Raw genomic sequence first — 15085 nt, forward strand, 5'->3', positions numbered from 1 at the left:
CTGTCCCAACTTTCCTGGGACCGAGGGGGCCTCCCAGGACTCAGATTTTTCAGTGCTAACCAGGAATATCCTGTGCAAACCAGAATAAGTTGGTGCCCCTAGTCCTGGTGATTGTAACGTGCAGGCTGAGTGAAGACAGTGCTGAAGCAAGCACATGGCAAAGGTGGGCGATGCACAACTGTGCTATCCTGCTTAGAATTTAAGTCCCTTAAAGGCAGAGCTATCATTCAACCATTCTTTTGCCTGCCTTAATGTTACAATATTTTGCACACCAAGCCTCTTCCTAATGCTTCCCACTATTATGGTGTTTCTCCGAATGTTCCATAGTCATGCCCTCGGTAATCATTTGTGTATGGGAAAGGGAGTTTATAGTTGAACAGTCATACCTGCGGGCACACCTACAAACAGACACCTCCCACTTGCCAAGGGAAGATCTCAGGGCCCTTCTATACAGATGCTGTTCTGCGTTGACTTTGACACTCAGTTTAGATACCCCATCATGGGACAGTTTACTGCAAGGCATGGTAGCGCTAAGTGCCATGGTATATTTCTCCAAGACTTGAAAAAGATGAATAATATGCTGATAGTTGGGTTTCCAATGTCTATAGGCATAATAAAATAAAACAAGTAGACCTTAATCTAAAATATGATGTGGGGTAGCCAGGTGTAGAAACCATCCTCTGGGTCCTCTTTAGATTCTTCCGTAGTGGCCTTGCAGTGTCGTGGTTAAGAGCACTGTCCTGGGAGCTCCATTACTGGGGTCGTTGGCAGTGGTTTTTATCCTGAGCTTCAGTTTCCTTATGTTTAAGATGGGGATGCTGATAATCCCTGCTTTTAGGATTGGTAGGATTAAGTGGACCCGTAGTGGGGGTGTTCCTAGGACTCGCGACCCTCAGCAGGCAGCTCCAGCAGGAGTCACTGTGAGTTTTAGGCCATCTGAGGCTCTTCTTGCCTGATTTGTTTCTTTTAGCTTCTTGGCTTTTCTTCTCTTACCTATATATATTTCTAGGATTAGGGATCTAAATTTACTAAAAATGTAAAAAGGAACAGATAAGAGTAAAAAAAAAGGCATCACTCAACTTCTTATCTTTCACCAGTCAAGTTATATGTCTACATACTCTTACCCAAATGTGCCTTTCTAAAATGTCCCAGTGGAAGCCCGATAATTTGAAAATTTGGGATTTCATGAAATTTCCAAAACTTCTTAAATCCTTATATCTACTAAAAATACGTCGTGGTAAAAGCCAGTGGAATAGGCTTAAAATTAGATTATTAGTTTAATGCTTGTCATATTCTGTCTTTCTTACCATTGTTGGTGAACATTGCTCCTTTGATGACCATATTCAAGTTTCCAAGTTACCTCATGCATTTTGTCTTTCCATGGTCTGTATTCTGCCGTGGGCATTCATAGTTCAGGGTTAGGATGTCTACCTCCCAGACTCAAGCCTTCCCATTTCCCCCTATCCTCCTGCCGCTTTGTTTTACCTTTTTTTTTTTTTTTTTTTGGTAGAATTTATTTTTTAGGACAGTTTTAGATTTGCAGAAAACCTGAGAAGATGGTACAGAGAGTTCCCATAAATGCTGCCCCCAGTTTCCCCTATTATTTCTTTTTAAGATTTTATTTATTTATTTGTCAGAGAGAGAGAGTACAAGCAGGGGGAGCAGCAGGGATGCCCGATGCAGGACTCCATCCCAGGACCCTGGGATCATGACCAGAGCTGAAGGCAGAGGTTTAACCGACTGAGCCACCCAGGCGTCCCCAGTTTCCCCTATTATCTTACATTAGTGTGGCACATTGGCTACAACTAATGAACCAACGTTGACACATTATAACTAACTAAAGTCCATGCTTTAGTCAGATATCCTTAATTTTTACCTAATGTTATTTTGCTGTTCTGGGACGCCTTCCAGACCACCACGTTACATTTAGATGTTGTGTCTTCTTAGGCTCCTCTTGGCTGTGACAGTTAAGTCTGCCTTTTTAGAACAGTTATTTCGTATTCACTATTATGATCATGAAATGGATTTCATAGCTAATAACTACACACAAAAACATCAATATAATGACTGAATTACAATGAAGGGGGGGGGTAAAAGTAAAGCCAAAAATACCTAGTACGTATTTGCCTTTATAAATGCTTAGTTAGAATCACCTCAGAAGTCGAAAAGAAGTAATCAGGTTTAGAAACTTATAATTTAAGAGAAGACAAGACTCTGGAATATTATTGGCCCTTTATTTTTGACATTTTGAAAGAAGAGCTAAATACGAATCTTCATATACACGTATGGAATTACTGGGCCTGTGGCAGTTAGACATTTGACAGGCAAAGATGTGTTGATTGCTGACTCAGATGCCATGAGTGGAACTGGCTTCAGTGTCCTGATTTTCCAAAACAGTGAACAAAGAGCAATCTATCCTGGACTTATGTGGTTGCATTTACAGAAAATCCAGTGTGGTGTAAAATAGTTTGTGTTTACATGTAAAACAGAGTTAGGATCCTAATGTAATTAGAAGCACATTTTAATTAACCCAGATGTCCAACCTGACATATAAAAGCCATGTGGGACACAAACAGTCTTCATTGGGTGGCAAATTTCTGTGCAGGGCAGGACCTCCCTTATCCCTGACCCTCCCCCACTAAATGCCAGTGGCCAACTCCTCCCATCCTTGGGATAACAAATTAAAGCACCTGCAAGTTTCATAAATATCCCCTAGGGGGCGTACCACGGTGGGCTGTGATGTCAGAGTTTAAACAGGAGACTTGCCCGGATTTCTTCCTTTGTAAAATGAGGATAGTCCTCGTTGAGTGACGAAGACAATGCATGTAAAAGTTAGCAAGGTGCCTGGCACATGGTATGTCCTCCAAGAATGGAAGATAATGTTACCTCCCAGTCAATCAGCAGAGATTGTTTGGGGAAACGCTGTGTCCTGGGCATCCAGGTAGATGTGGGTGAGTGAAAACGGGGATCACACAAGCACCCTGCCTCACACATGAAAAAATAAGCAGTGAATTATTAAACAGAGTTCACAAAAAGGAAAGCCCAGGGGGAGCTGGAGTCAGAGAAGTCTTTCTGGAGGAGACAAGAATGACTTACTGAACTAGGGCAGCTGGAACTTGAAGGTAAATATATTTATTCCATGAATAATAAGTAACTCCTAGATCCTTACTTCTTCACGTGTGGTCTTCAGATCAGCAACTCAGCAGCACCTGGAAGTTTGTAAGAACTCTCCGCCTCTATCCCAGACCTGCCGAGTTAGAATCTGCATTTTAACAAGAAGCCCCGGGGGTGCATCTGCATATTCACATTTCAGACGGGCTGGAGTAGAGAATCAATCGAGGGACCAGAGGAAAGAACAATGATACTTGCTCCTTTGAGAGAACCACAAACCTTGGGTGGGGGGAAGAGAGACAGACGGACAGACAGAGAGCGGATGTGTGCATGCATGCAGGGGCGGAGCTAGACAGTCCACATTGTAGAGGGCAGTTAAGTCGTGAGGATTACAAATGTGCTCCTGGAACAATCTACGTCAGAATATGTATGTGTGTATGTGTGTGTGATATTCAAATGAAGATTCCTAGCCAGACCCCAGAATCTACTGAGTCAGAATCTTGAAGAGCTGTAAATAATCAGCATTTAAACAAATAACTTCCCAAATGATTCTTAGAATAGGAAGGGAGCTTAAAAAAATACCCGAGCCAAGGTCCCAGACCAGATCAATTTCATCATCTATGATATAAGATTTCTAGCAGGGGCAGAGCCCTGGGTATTTTTGTCCTTAAGGTCCCCAGGTGATTCTAATGTTTGAGCCATTGACAGAGGAATCAATTGGGATAACGTGGAGGAAAAAAGCCTGGGTGAGAGAGAGCAAGGGGGTAGGGGAAGGGGTCTGCAATATCTGAAGGACTGTCTACCTCCTAGGACAGAATCAGGACTGGTGGGTAGCAATTTTCATTGTTTTATTCAAATAATTGTAGTGATTTTCTTTCTCTTTATTTTTTCTTACTTCCCTTTCTCCCTCTTTCCCTAGCAAGAAGGGGCATTTGAAATGACCTAGTCCTCCAACTCTTTGCGTTTGTAGTTAAATTAGTGATCAATAAGGTAAAGTGAGTTGGCCAAGGTCAACTAAGATCTTCTCAGCCCAATTCGACAACACAAAATAAAATGAGAACTTCTTCCCATCATTCGTGTCCATTGCACCCCAAAGGCATTTAAATTGGGCTCTGAATTTAGTCACAGGCAAAGTGAGAATGAGAAAGTAGTTACTCTTCAAAGAAGGGTGCTCCCCCCAATAAAGTAGGCGGGCTTTAAGTGAGGGACTGGCATTTTAAGGGGCTCATTAAATTTGAAGACAGATATCCATCTAAAGGTGAAATCTAAACTCTGGAGTTTGAATGTTGATACCGTTAAGTTCAAGCTTAATCTGATAAACGGCGGGTCCCCCCCGCCTGTGCACCTCCGGGAGCTGCGAGAGAGCGGGCGTGGGCCCTGGCGTGGACTAGGTGGTTGCCTCTCTTTGCCCGACTAGCCCCACCGCGCAAGGGTACGAGCTTCGACGCGGTCAAAGCAGGGACAGTCGGCTGCTCCCGGACAGCCAGGGGAGGCTTCTCCTAGGAGGGAGGCTTCCGTCCGAGTCCTGAAGAAATGCCAACATTTGGATACTCAGAGGGGAAGTAGCGAGCTGGCAGGGGACTGGCTGGGACAAAGGCCGAGGGGTAGTCGCAATGGGGGAACCTTGGCGTCCAAACATCTAGAGGTCCCAGTGGTTCCAAGGTTATCCGGTCCCCTCAAGTTGGTGCTAGAGAGAAAAATCAGGAGGGGAATCAAAGCTCCTAGAAGGGGGAGACGGGCGGGCTTGGCGACAGGTGAACCTCATTTGCCCGGGATGGGCGGTGAGGCTGCTAGCCCAGGTGGAGACCCTGCACAGCCTCTGAAGCCAGCGCAGCCCCGGAGGAGAAAGATGTTAAATTAGGGCGCTGCCCGCCCCCCCGCCCGAGCGCGGCCACTGCCTTCCCGACGGCAGAAATCGGGTCGGGGCGCGTCGCCTCCGGACCCGATCCCGCGGCGCGGCGGGGGCAGGTCTCCAGTCACACCCTCGTCAGGCGGCCCCCAGGTCCCGCGAGCCTCCCGGCGTCCGGCTCGGCCGGAGCCCTCCTACCTCCCCGCCGGCCTCGCGGCGCGGGCTCGGGCGCCGGGGCCTTGGGGCGGGTCCCTGCCGCCCGCACCTGCCCCCGTGGGCGGAGCGCGGCGGCGGCAGCGCGGACCCAGCCTCTGCCGCCCGCCGCGCGAGCCGTGCAGCTCTTCGACACCCCCGCCCCGCCGGCTGCCGGCGCCCCTCGGCTCCTCGGCACCCTCCCCCCCTCGCTCTTCCAGCGCTCCGTCCGTCCCTCTGCCCCTGCGAGCCGCGGCGCCTCGCACTTCTGACTCAAGTCCCCGCCGCGCTCGTCGCCGCCGCCGGTAACCGCAGCCCCGCGCCATGCAGCCGGCCGCGGGCAGCGAGCGCCGCAGCCCCCCGGGCCCCGCGGTCCCGGCGCCGCCCCGGGGCCACGCGCCCTTGGCCGCCGCTCCCGGCCCGGGCCCGCTGAGCAACGCAGCTCGCGAGCCGCCCAAGCCCGAGGAGGAGCGGCAGCTGCGCATCAGCGAGAGCGGCCAGTTCAGCGACGGGCTGGAGGATCGAGGTGAGCGCCGCCGCCCCGCCCGCTTCCCCGGCGCGGTCCTTCCCCCGGCCGGCCGGCTCGGTGAGGAGCCGCGGCTCCCGGTCCGCCTGTCCTCCCTTGCAGGTTGGCGGGGCTCGGCGTCTCGGGGCCCCTGGGGCGCGGGGCCCGGACTTGCCGGCGACGGCGTGCAGAGCCGAGCGCGGCAGCCCCACCTCCCGAGGTCCTTCCTTCCCCGGAGCGCGAGAACCCGGCAGCGTCCCGGCCGACCCCGCACCGGCCCGTGCTCTCGTCTTGGCCAGCTCCGGCCCTCCGGCGCCCAGTGGAAAAGTTTGCGGGAGGCGATTTTTGCTTTTGGAGCCCAGCGCTCCGGGGGAGTGCGGGCCCTGCTCAGCTCGGAGGAACCCAAGCTCCGTGCGTCCTGCTTCCAAGCCCCCTCGGACCCCCGGCGCCTCCCCGGGAGAACTTCCTTCTGCGGGTTTAGCCTCTCGGAGTCGGTTGGTGGTGGCCCCGGCGAGGGAAGTCGGGCGGCCCCCGACCCTCATTTACGGGGGGCCCAGTTTACCATGGGTCGCCGCCCCGCTGTTTGGTGATGGGGGCAGAGGACTGGAGCACTTGGGTTTGGACCACCAACCTCCTCTGAATGGATGCCGCTGAAACCTGATGGTCCCCGGGGAGCACGTCTCCAGCCCCCTCAGAATCCCTCCCAAGACACTGGCCTGGAACCCCTCGAACGTCCCTTTCCTGGCAGGCCAACCCCTACCTTCCGACAAACAGCCGATGCCCTCTTTGAGATGCCCGCATGAAACGGGAGAGACTCTGGTTCCATTCTCGTGCCTCTCTCCTCCTACATCCCTCTTTCCCTCCCTGCCTCGTTTCCTTTTGGCTTGGAGGGAGCCGTGTTCTTGGCCACGTCTATACCTTTGCTGCTGCTTTCTGAATCTAAATTCAGATCGGCCCCCTCAAAAAGACTCAGTGTTTGGGCTGAAGCCGGTTAGTGGCCGAAGCAGGATTCTTGCAGCCAGGCCCTTCAGGGGGAGCCGGCTCATCGCCGCTCCACCCCCTTTTCTTGGAAGCCTTATTTTGTTGGCTGTGGCGGATTTTTATATTTTAGTCTTAGCAGGTTTTCGGTCCTATTCTTAGTATCTCCTGTACATTTTTATTCCGGTTTAGTGTTAGCATGCACGATCTCTTTCCTCCTAGAAATTTTAAACTGTAGCATGTGAAATAGAATGACATGGAAACAGCAATCCCGGAGAATCAGCGGGGATTGCTCAGGGGGAACTGGAGCTCCTCCAGTTGCAACGAGTTCTGAACCTGTGTTGCAGTTTCTCCTTCTATTTCAACATAACTAGATACTGTTATGGAGCTGATGATGGGTGGCGGTGTAAGCACCCCACAAAACCGATCAGTTTTATTATAGGTCCTGTGAATTACCTTTTCCTCTGCAACTAATACTGTAGGATTTAAGAATTTTGTATTGAAGAAAGACAGAACTCTGGGTTTGAGCTTATTTTTGTAGCATTGCAGGTCATTTGTCAAAGCTGGCCTATTTCTCCCCACCCCACAAAATGGTAGGAGGGAAGAAAGTGCTAGGGGGAGTTAATATTTAGCATCATTTTGTAGCTTCATGCTCAAGTGTAAAAAGCCCTTCTGAATTAATTCTTAGGGTTATCTTTCATTGGTCAACTGAATTTCATTTTCCATTATATGATAGCATGAAAGCATTCACTGTTCATGAACTGTCAGTTCAGCGACGGGCTGAACTGAAAGCGCCGCATATCACACACAGCCTCTCTGTTAGCATGAACCCTGTCCTCCAAAGAACCCAGCGCCGTGTGGCATGGAAAGCTGAAAGTCAGTGTGACATTCTTTTGTTTGACCTATTGCTGACAGCAAAGAGTTAATGACGAATGAATCGTTTTTGTTAAGTAGATCAGGTTACCTGGGGAGGTTTATTACAATATTTTGTGTTTGTGTTATTTTTTTTCTTATGGGGCTGCATCTTTCCAGTATCGATTTTTGAATCCCTTGGGAACGGTTCGATTGCAGCTACCTTTTTCCTAATGGTGAGAGGATTTGGGGAGGAAGAAGCTAAAGCAGTTGCCTGCTGTGCATCTCTCCATCATGCCTGGCTTGCTTTTTTTCTAGGCCTAAATACCTATAGGGTGTGTGGGGTGTCGGTGCCCTGGATGTGTGTCTATATTTGGCCATCTTTCTTGTCCTCACTTCCTTTTGAGCCGTTAGAGCTGGTTACAGACTGCGTCTAACTCCCATCAAAGGCTTGCCTTATAATCTAGTGTTTTAGGACTTTAGAGGCATTTTCCCCTTAGAAGTGATGTGGGCTGCTTCCCAGAAACCTAGCGAGCTGATAATGGAGTGCCATTTGGCTGAGCCTTGTAATCAGGGAGCAAGAGTCCTGTGGTCTAAGACTTTTAGGGATTAACACTCCCCAAATAGGCCAAGCTTGTCTTGGGTGTTTCCACCTCTTCCCTTTTAATATCTACTCTTTTCTACCCAACTGTTTTCCCATCATTCTGCCCCAAGCCCCAAGTCGGCTTAGAGTATTACATGCTTCTGCATTTCTTACTACCTTCCTATCTAATAAATATTCCCCTTCCTTCAGAAAATCCAAGTGTGGCAATTAGGAGAAAGCAATTAGAACTAATTCATACTATAATGGAAATGATGGATGGCTTCATCTTAACCACATATATTTGCATTTCCCCCTCTACCCAAACAATGAGTTATCAGTCTTTCATTCATACAACCCTTATGCTTCCTAATGGTAGGCCCAGATTACAAATAGATGGAATTTGAGTGAAATTAGAAATCTGAAGGTGGAGGCCAGCTATGTTGAGGAAGGGACACAGCCCTACATGCAAATGTGTGGCCTTCCGTAGCTTCTCTGGGCTGGCCTACCTTCTACTCCTGAAGCACAGCTTCCTGAAAACTTGAGGAATTCTGTGCATTGCGTATGAGTATGCATGCAGCCAACATGGAGGCAGAGGTAGAGGCACCTATATGTGGGCCATTCATTTATGGGTCTGTCGTCCGCCCCTTGGAGGAGAGGGGTGTTTTCCATTCCTGGTATCGGCTAGAGTTTTAGAAAGGAAAACCAGTAGGAAATAAGCAAAGGTTGGACAGATACGGGAAAGTTCCTGTCTTCATGGATGGTCTTTGCATTAAATTTACTCCAGTTTTTAAAATTCAAAACCTCCCACGGGACGGACACACACACACACACACACACACACACACACACACTCTCTCTCTCTCTCTCTCTCTCTTTCTCTTTCTCTCTCTCACTCACACACACTCACACTCGGATCTGGGTAAGAACCACCAGTTCTGCTGCTTAGAGGACTCAGGTATCCTCTTAGCAGGGCAGTCCAGCCCATGGGAGCGGACACCCCAAACTCCTTCATGAGTGTGCTGGTCCACTGTGGGGTGAGGCATGCGGTGGGGTGTGTGGTCAGGACCAGTCCTAGTGCTATGAACAGCTGGCTTTGGAAGGAAAAATAAATGTCATGTGGCAGAATGAAAAACCTAGATCATTGTCCTTTCTCTTAGAAAATTAAATCTGCTTCTGAAAGGAACCTGGTTTTACCCCCAGTGGATAAACCTCTTGAGATTGTTGCTGTCAAAATACGCAGCAAATGAACTGCTTATTTGAGTCAGTACTTACCTGCTACAGCTTCACTTCTCCTAAAAATCAATTGGCCAGAATGAAAAGGAAGAGTTTTATATCATTTGGGAAAAAGAAAACAAATGATTGGGGGAGAGTGGGACCTGCTCGTTCTAGGTTGACTTGAACAGGAGACAAAGGTGATTGTCATTGAAAATTAGAATGGGGTGTTGTTTGGTGGCTAGGGAAAAAGTAGACAAAGGGACAAAAACAGACGAAGGGATTTTAATTGGAAATCATGTGTACCAAAGGCAGAATTTGACAAGAGAGGAGGTTTCTCTTTTTTCATCCAAGTGCATTTATTAAGGAAGTTTTGAGGAGATTTTTATAGTGAGGTGATGGAGATGTGTGTAGACATACCTTTTGCACTCTCCTCTACCTTCTGATCCCATGCAGGTCTACAGGTTTTGATTATTTAAAAACCTCTGGGCTATAGACTGGGTTCACAAAGCCCCTTCCTTGACGTTTCCTCTTGCTTCCTTGAGGACTTGTTGAGGGTGCTTGAGTCTGGGTAGTATGAATGGAATTTTAATTGAATTCCAATGGAATGGAGAAGTTTTACCAGGGTCTTTAATCATTTTGGAAGAGGATGTAGTTTTCAGCGGCCAGAGGCTGAGCGTGGTGCCCAGTTGGTCAAATGGGATGATGTCTTTTGCATGATGTGCCGGGTGTGATATGTTGCATGCTGTGTGGTATTTTACAAGTGGGTGCCTGAGCTTTGACTACCAATTTCTTCACCATCTGGAGCTGTCATGATGAAGCTGCTTCAACTCTGAAAGGTATGTTTAGCCCGAGATAGGGTCATAAGCTCCTGTCGATAGAGAATGCATGAAAATTTGGTCCTTCATGTAACTGAGAGACGCTGTCTATGATCTATTTTCAAAGGAGAAGAAAAAATAGGAATCAGGGTCATGCTGAAGATGTTCTGATCCTCCACCCAAGGCAGATGGAGCTCGGCCATTGCCTCTGAGACCTCATGAATTTCAGTTGGTGTCAGGGACCCTCAATGTTGAAAGCATTGGAGGCAAAAATCAAATGTTTCTCACACATGGCCTGCCCAGAAAGCTACCCCCAGTTTTACCCCACTTGAATAATCTGAGAACTGTTTGCCATATGAATGGTACAAAGTGATACGTATATAGATATAGAGCAGAAAGAGGAGGGAAGAAAACAGGGCCTATAATTGAGACCTGGTGGCTATTGTTGGTTGTGATTGAAGAGAAGTCGTCCTCTTCCCGTTAATTGTTGACGGGAGCAATGAGGGTATTTGCTTTCATGACTCATTGCTTTGGGCGAAGCCTCTTTCACCAAGTTGTGGTCACTGCTGGTGGGATCAATGCAAATCAATGCCTGTAAGCTGAGGAGCCTGAATGCCCAGCTGAATGTGGGCTCATTGTACCGCTTTCCTAACGGAAGGGGCTTGTTAGAGCAACACCTACATAGCTGAGTTCATACCGGGGCAGGGGCTGACCGGTCCCGGTCCAGTGAGTGGGTCTGTGGGGTCTTTCTAGAGAGTACGACTGCTGTTACCCTCTGGCATACGTGCCCTCTGTTGCCGGAGCCTCGGAATTTGCAAGAGATGCCAGAAAGTCTGAATTCTCCTAATTGTTAAAACACAGTGTGGGCCAAACAAAACACATCTTGGCCCATGGGCTGTCAGTTTGCAGTCCTTGGATAAGAACGTGTAGCTCTGGCTGTGGGTTTCTCAATAAGGAAATGTCTAACTTCCTTTTCTCCTTGTTTTTGTCAGGCTTGCTAGAAAGCAGCACTCGCCTGAAGCCTCACGAGGCCCAGAACTACAGAAAGAAGGCATTGTGGGTCTCCTGGTTCTCCATTATTGTCACACTGGCCCTGGCTGTGGCTGCCTTCAGTAAGTATCTGGAGTCCTGCCGGTCGATATGCGTTGCCGTTGTCTGTTTTATTCTCTGACTCCTGTGGGATGCGCTTTTGCTTTTAGTTGACTATTACTGATGAGAATTTTTTTTTTTTTTAAGATGGTGGGAGAGTCAGGGTACTTATAAATTAGTAAAATGGCTTCTCTCCTCTGCAGAGGGGAGAGGTGGGTTAAGAAGAAACGGAGAGGGATCCTGGGAGCCTTGCGTCTCATCAGTATGCGGGTTTGTGGAAGGAGATTCTGGCTGCCAGCTGAATAGGGGAAATATTCTCTTGGTGGATGCCTTCAGCTTGGGCTGACATGTGACAAATCTATATCCTTAAGATCTGTATTTTGAGCCTAATGCAACCAGCTGAGTGCAATACTGCAGTACATCCACCCCCCCCCGCCACCCCCTCCGATTATATCTGTGTAAGGTTTGGATGAAAATCATGTGCACATTTTAATGAAAGAGGAATGGGAGGGTCCTCTGTCGAGTTTTCAGTGGCAAGGGAAACAAAAGCATTTATTAATCAAGAAAAGCTAAGATAACTGAACACTTTGTGCCTATGGATAATCTACTTTCTGCCCAAGGATAATTCTGTTTGGGTGTTAGAAAGCCCTCTGACATGCATTTTCTCATTTGCAGCCTAAAGAAATGTGCATGTGCTATTTATTCTTATTAATCGTGCGATGGTTTCTAAGCTTAAGCGAGGACATTAAGCTTCATCTCAACCGCGGTAGAAACCACCGTGTTTTTTTTTTTTTGTTTTTTTTTTTATGCTGGGGTAAAGAGGAATGTATTTTGGGCATTTTGTGATTAATTTATTACCTTACCAGAAAGATCTATATTCTTAGTGATAAGTATCATGCAAGATGTCTCATGTGACATCCCTCAGAGTGGGAGAAGAAAGGGCTGTGTCTGCTGGAAGATACTACTGTGTGTGTTTAAAATTCTATTCTGCACAGTTAGACCTGCTCCTGGAAGTTGGTGTTGGCTCCCAAGAGGGACTATTAGAATTTGACCAAATGCTCCCTGCAAAACTGGGCATATATTACTTGACACAATTTATATTGGAAACACTGTACCATATCGTGGCTCTAGAAAAAAACCAAACATTTAGAAGCAGAGGGTAATGCATTTCAGAGTATAAACATTTACCAATGAGCCAGAAATCTAATCAAGAGAATTCTGATGCCTGAAAATAGCTCTTCCTTCCTCTTGCCTCCTTTTCTTTAAGCTGAAACAAGAATAACAAATCCGATTGATGTCCCTGGAGGGTAATTCGGGTTGTGGTGGCTGGTGGTGGGCTCTGGATCGGTCACCATCATTTACATATGTAAAGAAAGAGGAATGGGATGAGGGGTGGTGATTTACCAACAGAATAATAGTTATTCAGACATGTCCGTGTGTCTAATAGAGCTGTTATGATTTTATCATGTGGGTGTTTGAATGAGGACGCAAATGTGAAGAAATACTGAACAAGTCTTTCCTTTGGGAGAATAATTCTACATTTGATGTACTTAATCTCATAATAGGGAAAAATGATGAGGAAATGTTGGTTTCATATGTTATGCCTGATAGTTGGGTTATCTTGAAAATTTTGTTCCATTTCCTTTAATAGGAAAAGCCTGTTGCATAATGTGTATGGAATTAGAATGTTGCTTTGTGAAAAGGGTTTTCTTTCTCTTAAAATGATTTTACCCCTTTAGTATTTGATTTAAATCTTCTAAAAAAATAAATCCTCTAAATTCTTGCCTATAAAATGTTGGCATTGGCTTATAATATCACGATCTGTGTTATTTTCTGTAATACAATTTGTTCCCAAGTTGGTTTCAAGTTAAACCAAAAAATGTAGGAGTTCTGTTTTCCCCTACTTTAACTATGGAGTAGCTTTATTGTGTGTGTGTGTGTATTTGTATTTTGTTTTAAACCTTTGTGGTGGTCTCTGGTTGTGTTGTTTAGGGTCATCCCGGTTACCCTTTAGGTTCCTAAATGTATTTGTAATATGAAATATTTAAAACCCTTTTTAAAGTGTCATTTACATATTGGCAGGCTTTCATGCAATCTTTTTCATAGTTTTGAAAGGAAAGAAATGAGGATTAGGCAATATAAGCTGACTTTGAAGTTATGTTTAAATTAATATCTAAAGGAAAATGGTATGCTTTGGAAATGGCTATAAATATATTTTAAAAAAATTGTCACAAGGATTCCCCCCCCACCCCAGTCTTATTCTCCAGGGAGGTGGTTGACAGAGATGTGGGATGAAATGGGATAGGCTGGCTTGGTGAAACCCTGTGCCATCCAACGAAATGGTCAGGTTGGACCAGTTAGTCTTTTTTTAAAGAGAATTGCCGTTGAATTACTACCTGTGATGCTTTGAGATAGTAGAGAGGTCTTTGCATTGTGTCTGTGTGTGTGGGTGGGTGTGCGTGTGGGTGTGCGTGCGTGTTGTGTGTTGGCGGAGGCTGATAATCATGGTAATGAGAAGAAGATCATATTGATCATTACATCTTGCCACTGCTGGATGGTAGACTCTGCGGGGACGGAGGAGCATCCATCCTTGCATGGAATCCGTGTGCAAGATAGTTGAATGAATGAACTGAGAGAGATTTAAAAAAATCTTTCTTTCCTTCTTTCCTTCCTTCCTTCTTTCTTTCTTGTTAGCTGGAAAGAAAATATTTATTAGAAAAAGATGAGTTTGATCTAAAGGTTTATTTAGATACCAGGCTTAGAGTACATGTATTTTTACAAACAATTGAAGAACTTTTGAGACCATCTGAAATGCTTATGGCCATTCTCTTGCTAAGGGCAGCGTCTTGGAGCTGCACCTGGTGGGGTCCGGTGGAATTCTCTCTTCATCTCCTTACCTGTCGTTTTCCATTTTATCATGGATGCTGATTTTTGCTGAACATCTTCTAAAAAAAAATGCTGTTGTCTTTCTTTGTGTTTTGAAATGAGGGTGATGGACTGTGTAAGTTTTAGGGAAGCTGCTTTTCTCAGTCAACTGGAAAGGTTCATATTCTTTACATAGGATGTACATTGCAGATAAAGCCTGTCACCCTTCCACCTTCTGTAAGCTTCCAGGTAATCAGGTATGCTGTGTTTTCTCAGATTAGTAATTCTTAAGAGACCTAATGACAAAACTAGCTTTGGTCAGTATAACTGAGTTGTCTGTGATAAACCAGTTGTGTATGTAACTATGGTTGACATTCACATGTCTGATCTAGTCTGAAAAATTAAGTGAACTTTCAAAGTTTGTAACTTGAAAGTGTTTTGAAAAGAATGTGTGCTTTTAAAGAGATATAAACCATTTCTGATAGTACTTGGTAATATAGATTTTGGACCTGTTAAAAATGCTGATATAAAACCAGATGGTAAATACATCTTGAATATTGCAGAGAGAGCCCTAGTTTGGTTTTAAAATTGGTTCTGTTTATAATCGGCAGGCAGCATGGAAAATGGCAATCATGTTACGAACAAACCTTAAAGTCTATTTTAATACATCTAGAAAGAGAACAGAAGTTCTGTTTCAAAACTCAGGGTTTTGACATTATTAATGTCTTTGTTAGAATGCATTTTCCTAAATCATTCTGACTCTTTTTTGAGGTTTGAATGAGTGCAAGTTAATTTTTAGTCACTCAATACATGTTCTGTGGGAAATGAAGACTTACTTGAAACATTCTTGGGGGAAAGAAAACCTTTCCTAAGAGACATAGTTCCATTAAATAAAAAAAAGTACTCCAAACTAAGATCTCAGAAAAAGCTCACTCAAAAATTTAGTGAATCAATAGATTTAAGAATTAGAAAATTTTTTTTGGAAGGGGTGATTTTCTTTTTGAATGTGGTGATTTTACAAAGAATATATT

At 45.8% G+C, this 15085-nt stretch overlaps 1 protein-coding gene across 1 annotated transcript in view; it reads left to right on the forward strand.

Annotated features, from left to right (window-relative positions):
- The first annotated feature begins 5476 nt into the window (after window positions 1-5476).
- TMEM163 (transmembrane protein 163) overlaps window positions 5477-15085 on the forward strand; it is a 226354-nt gene continuing 216745 nt past the window's right edge. The window contains exons 1-2 of the mRNA XM_035008154.1: window positions 5477-5678; window positions 11093-11212. Coding sequence (XP_034864045.1) covers window positions 5477-5678; window positions 11093-11212 — 322 coding nt within the window. The remainder of the gene's footprint in view (window positions 5679-11092; window positions 11213-15085) is intronic.

The sequence above is a fragment of the Mirounga leonina genome, unplaced genomic scaffold (genome assembly GCF_011800145.1).
Source record: "Mirounga leonina isolate KUSES-001 unplaced genomic scaffold, KU_Mleo_1.0 Mir_151, whole genome shotgun sequence".
NCBI classification, from domain to species: Eukaryota; Metazoa; Chordata; class Mammalia; order Carnivora; family Phocidae; genus Mirounga; species Mirounga leonina.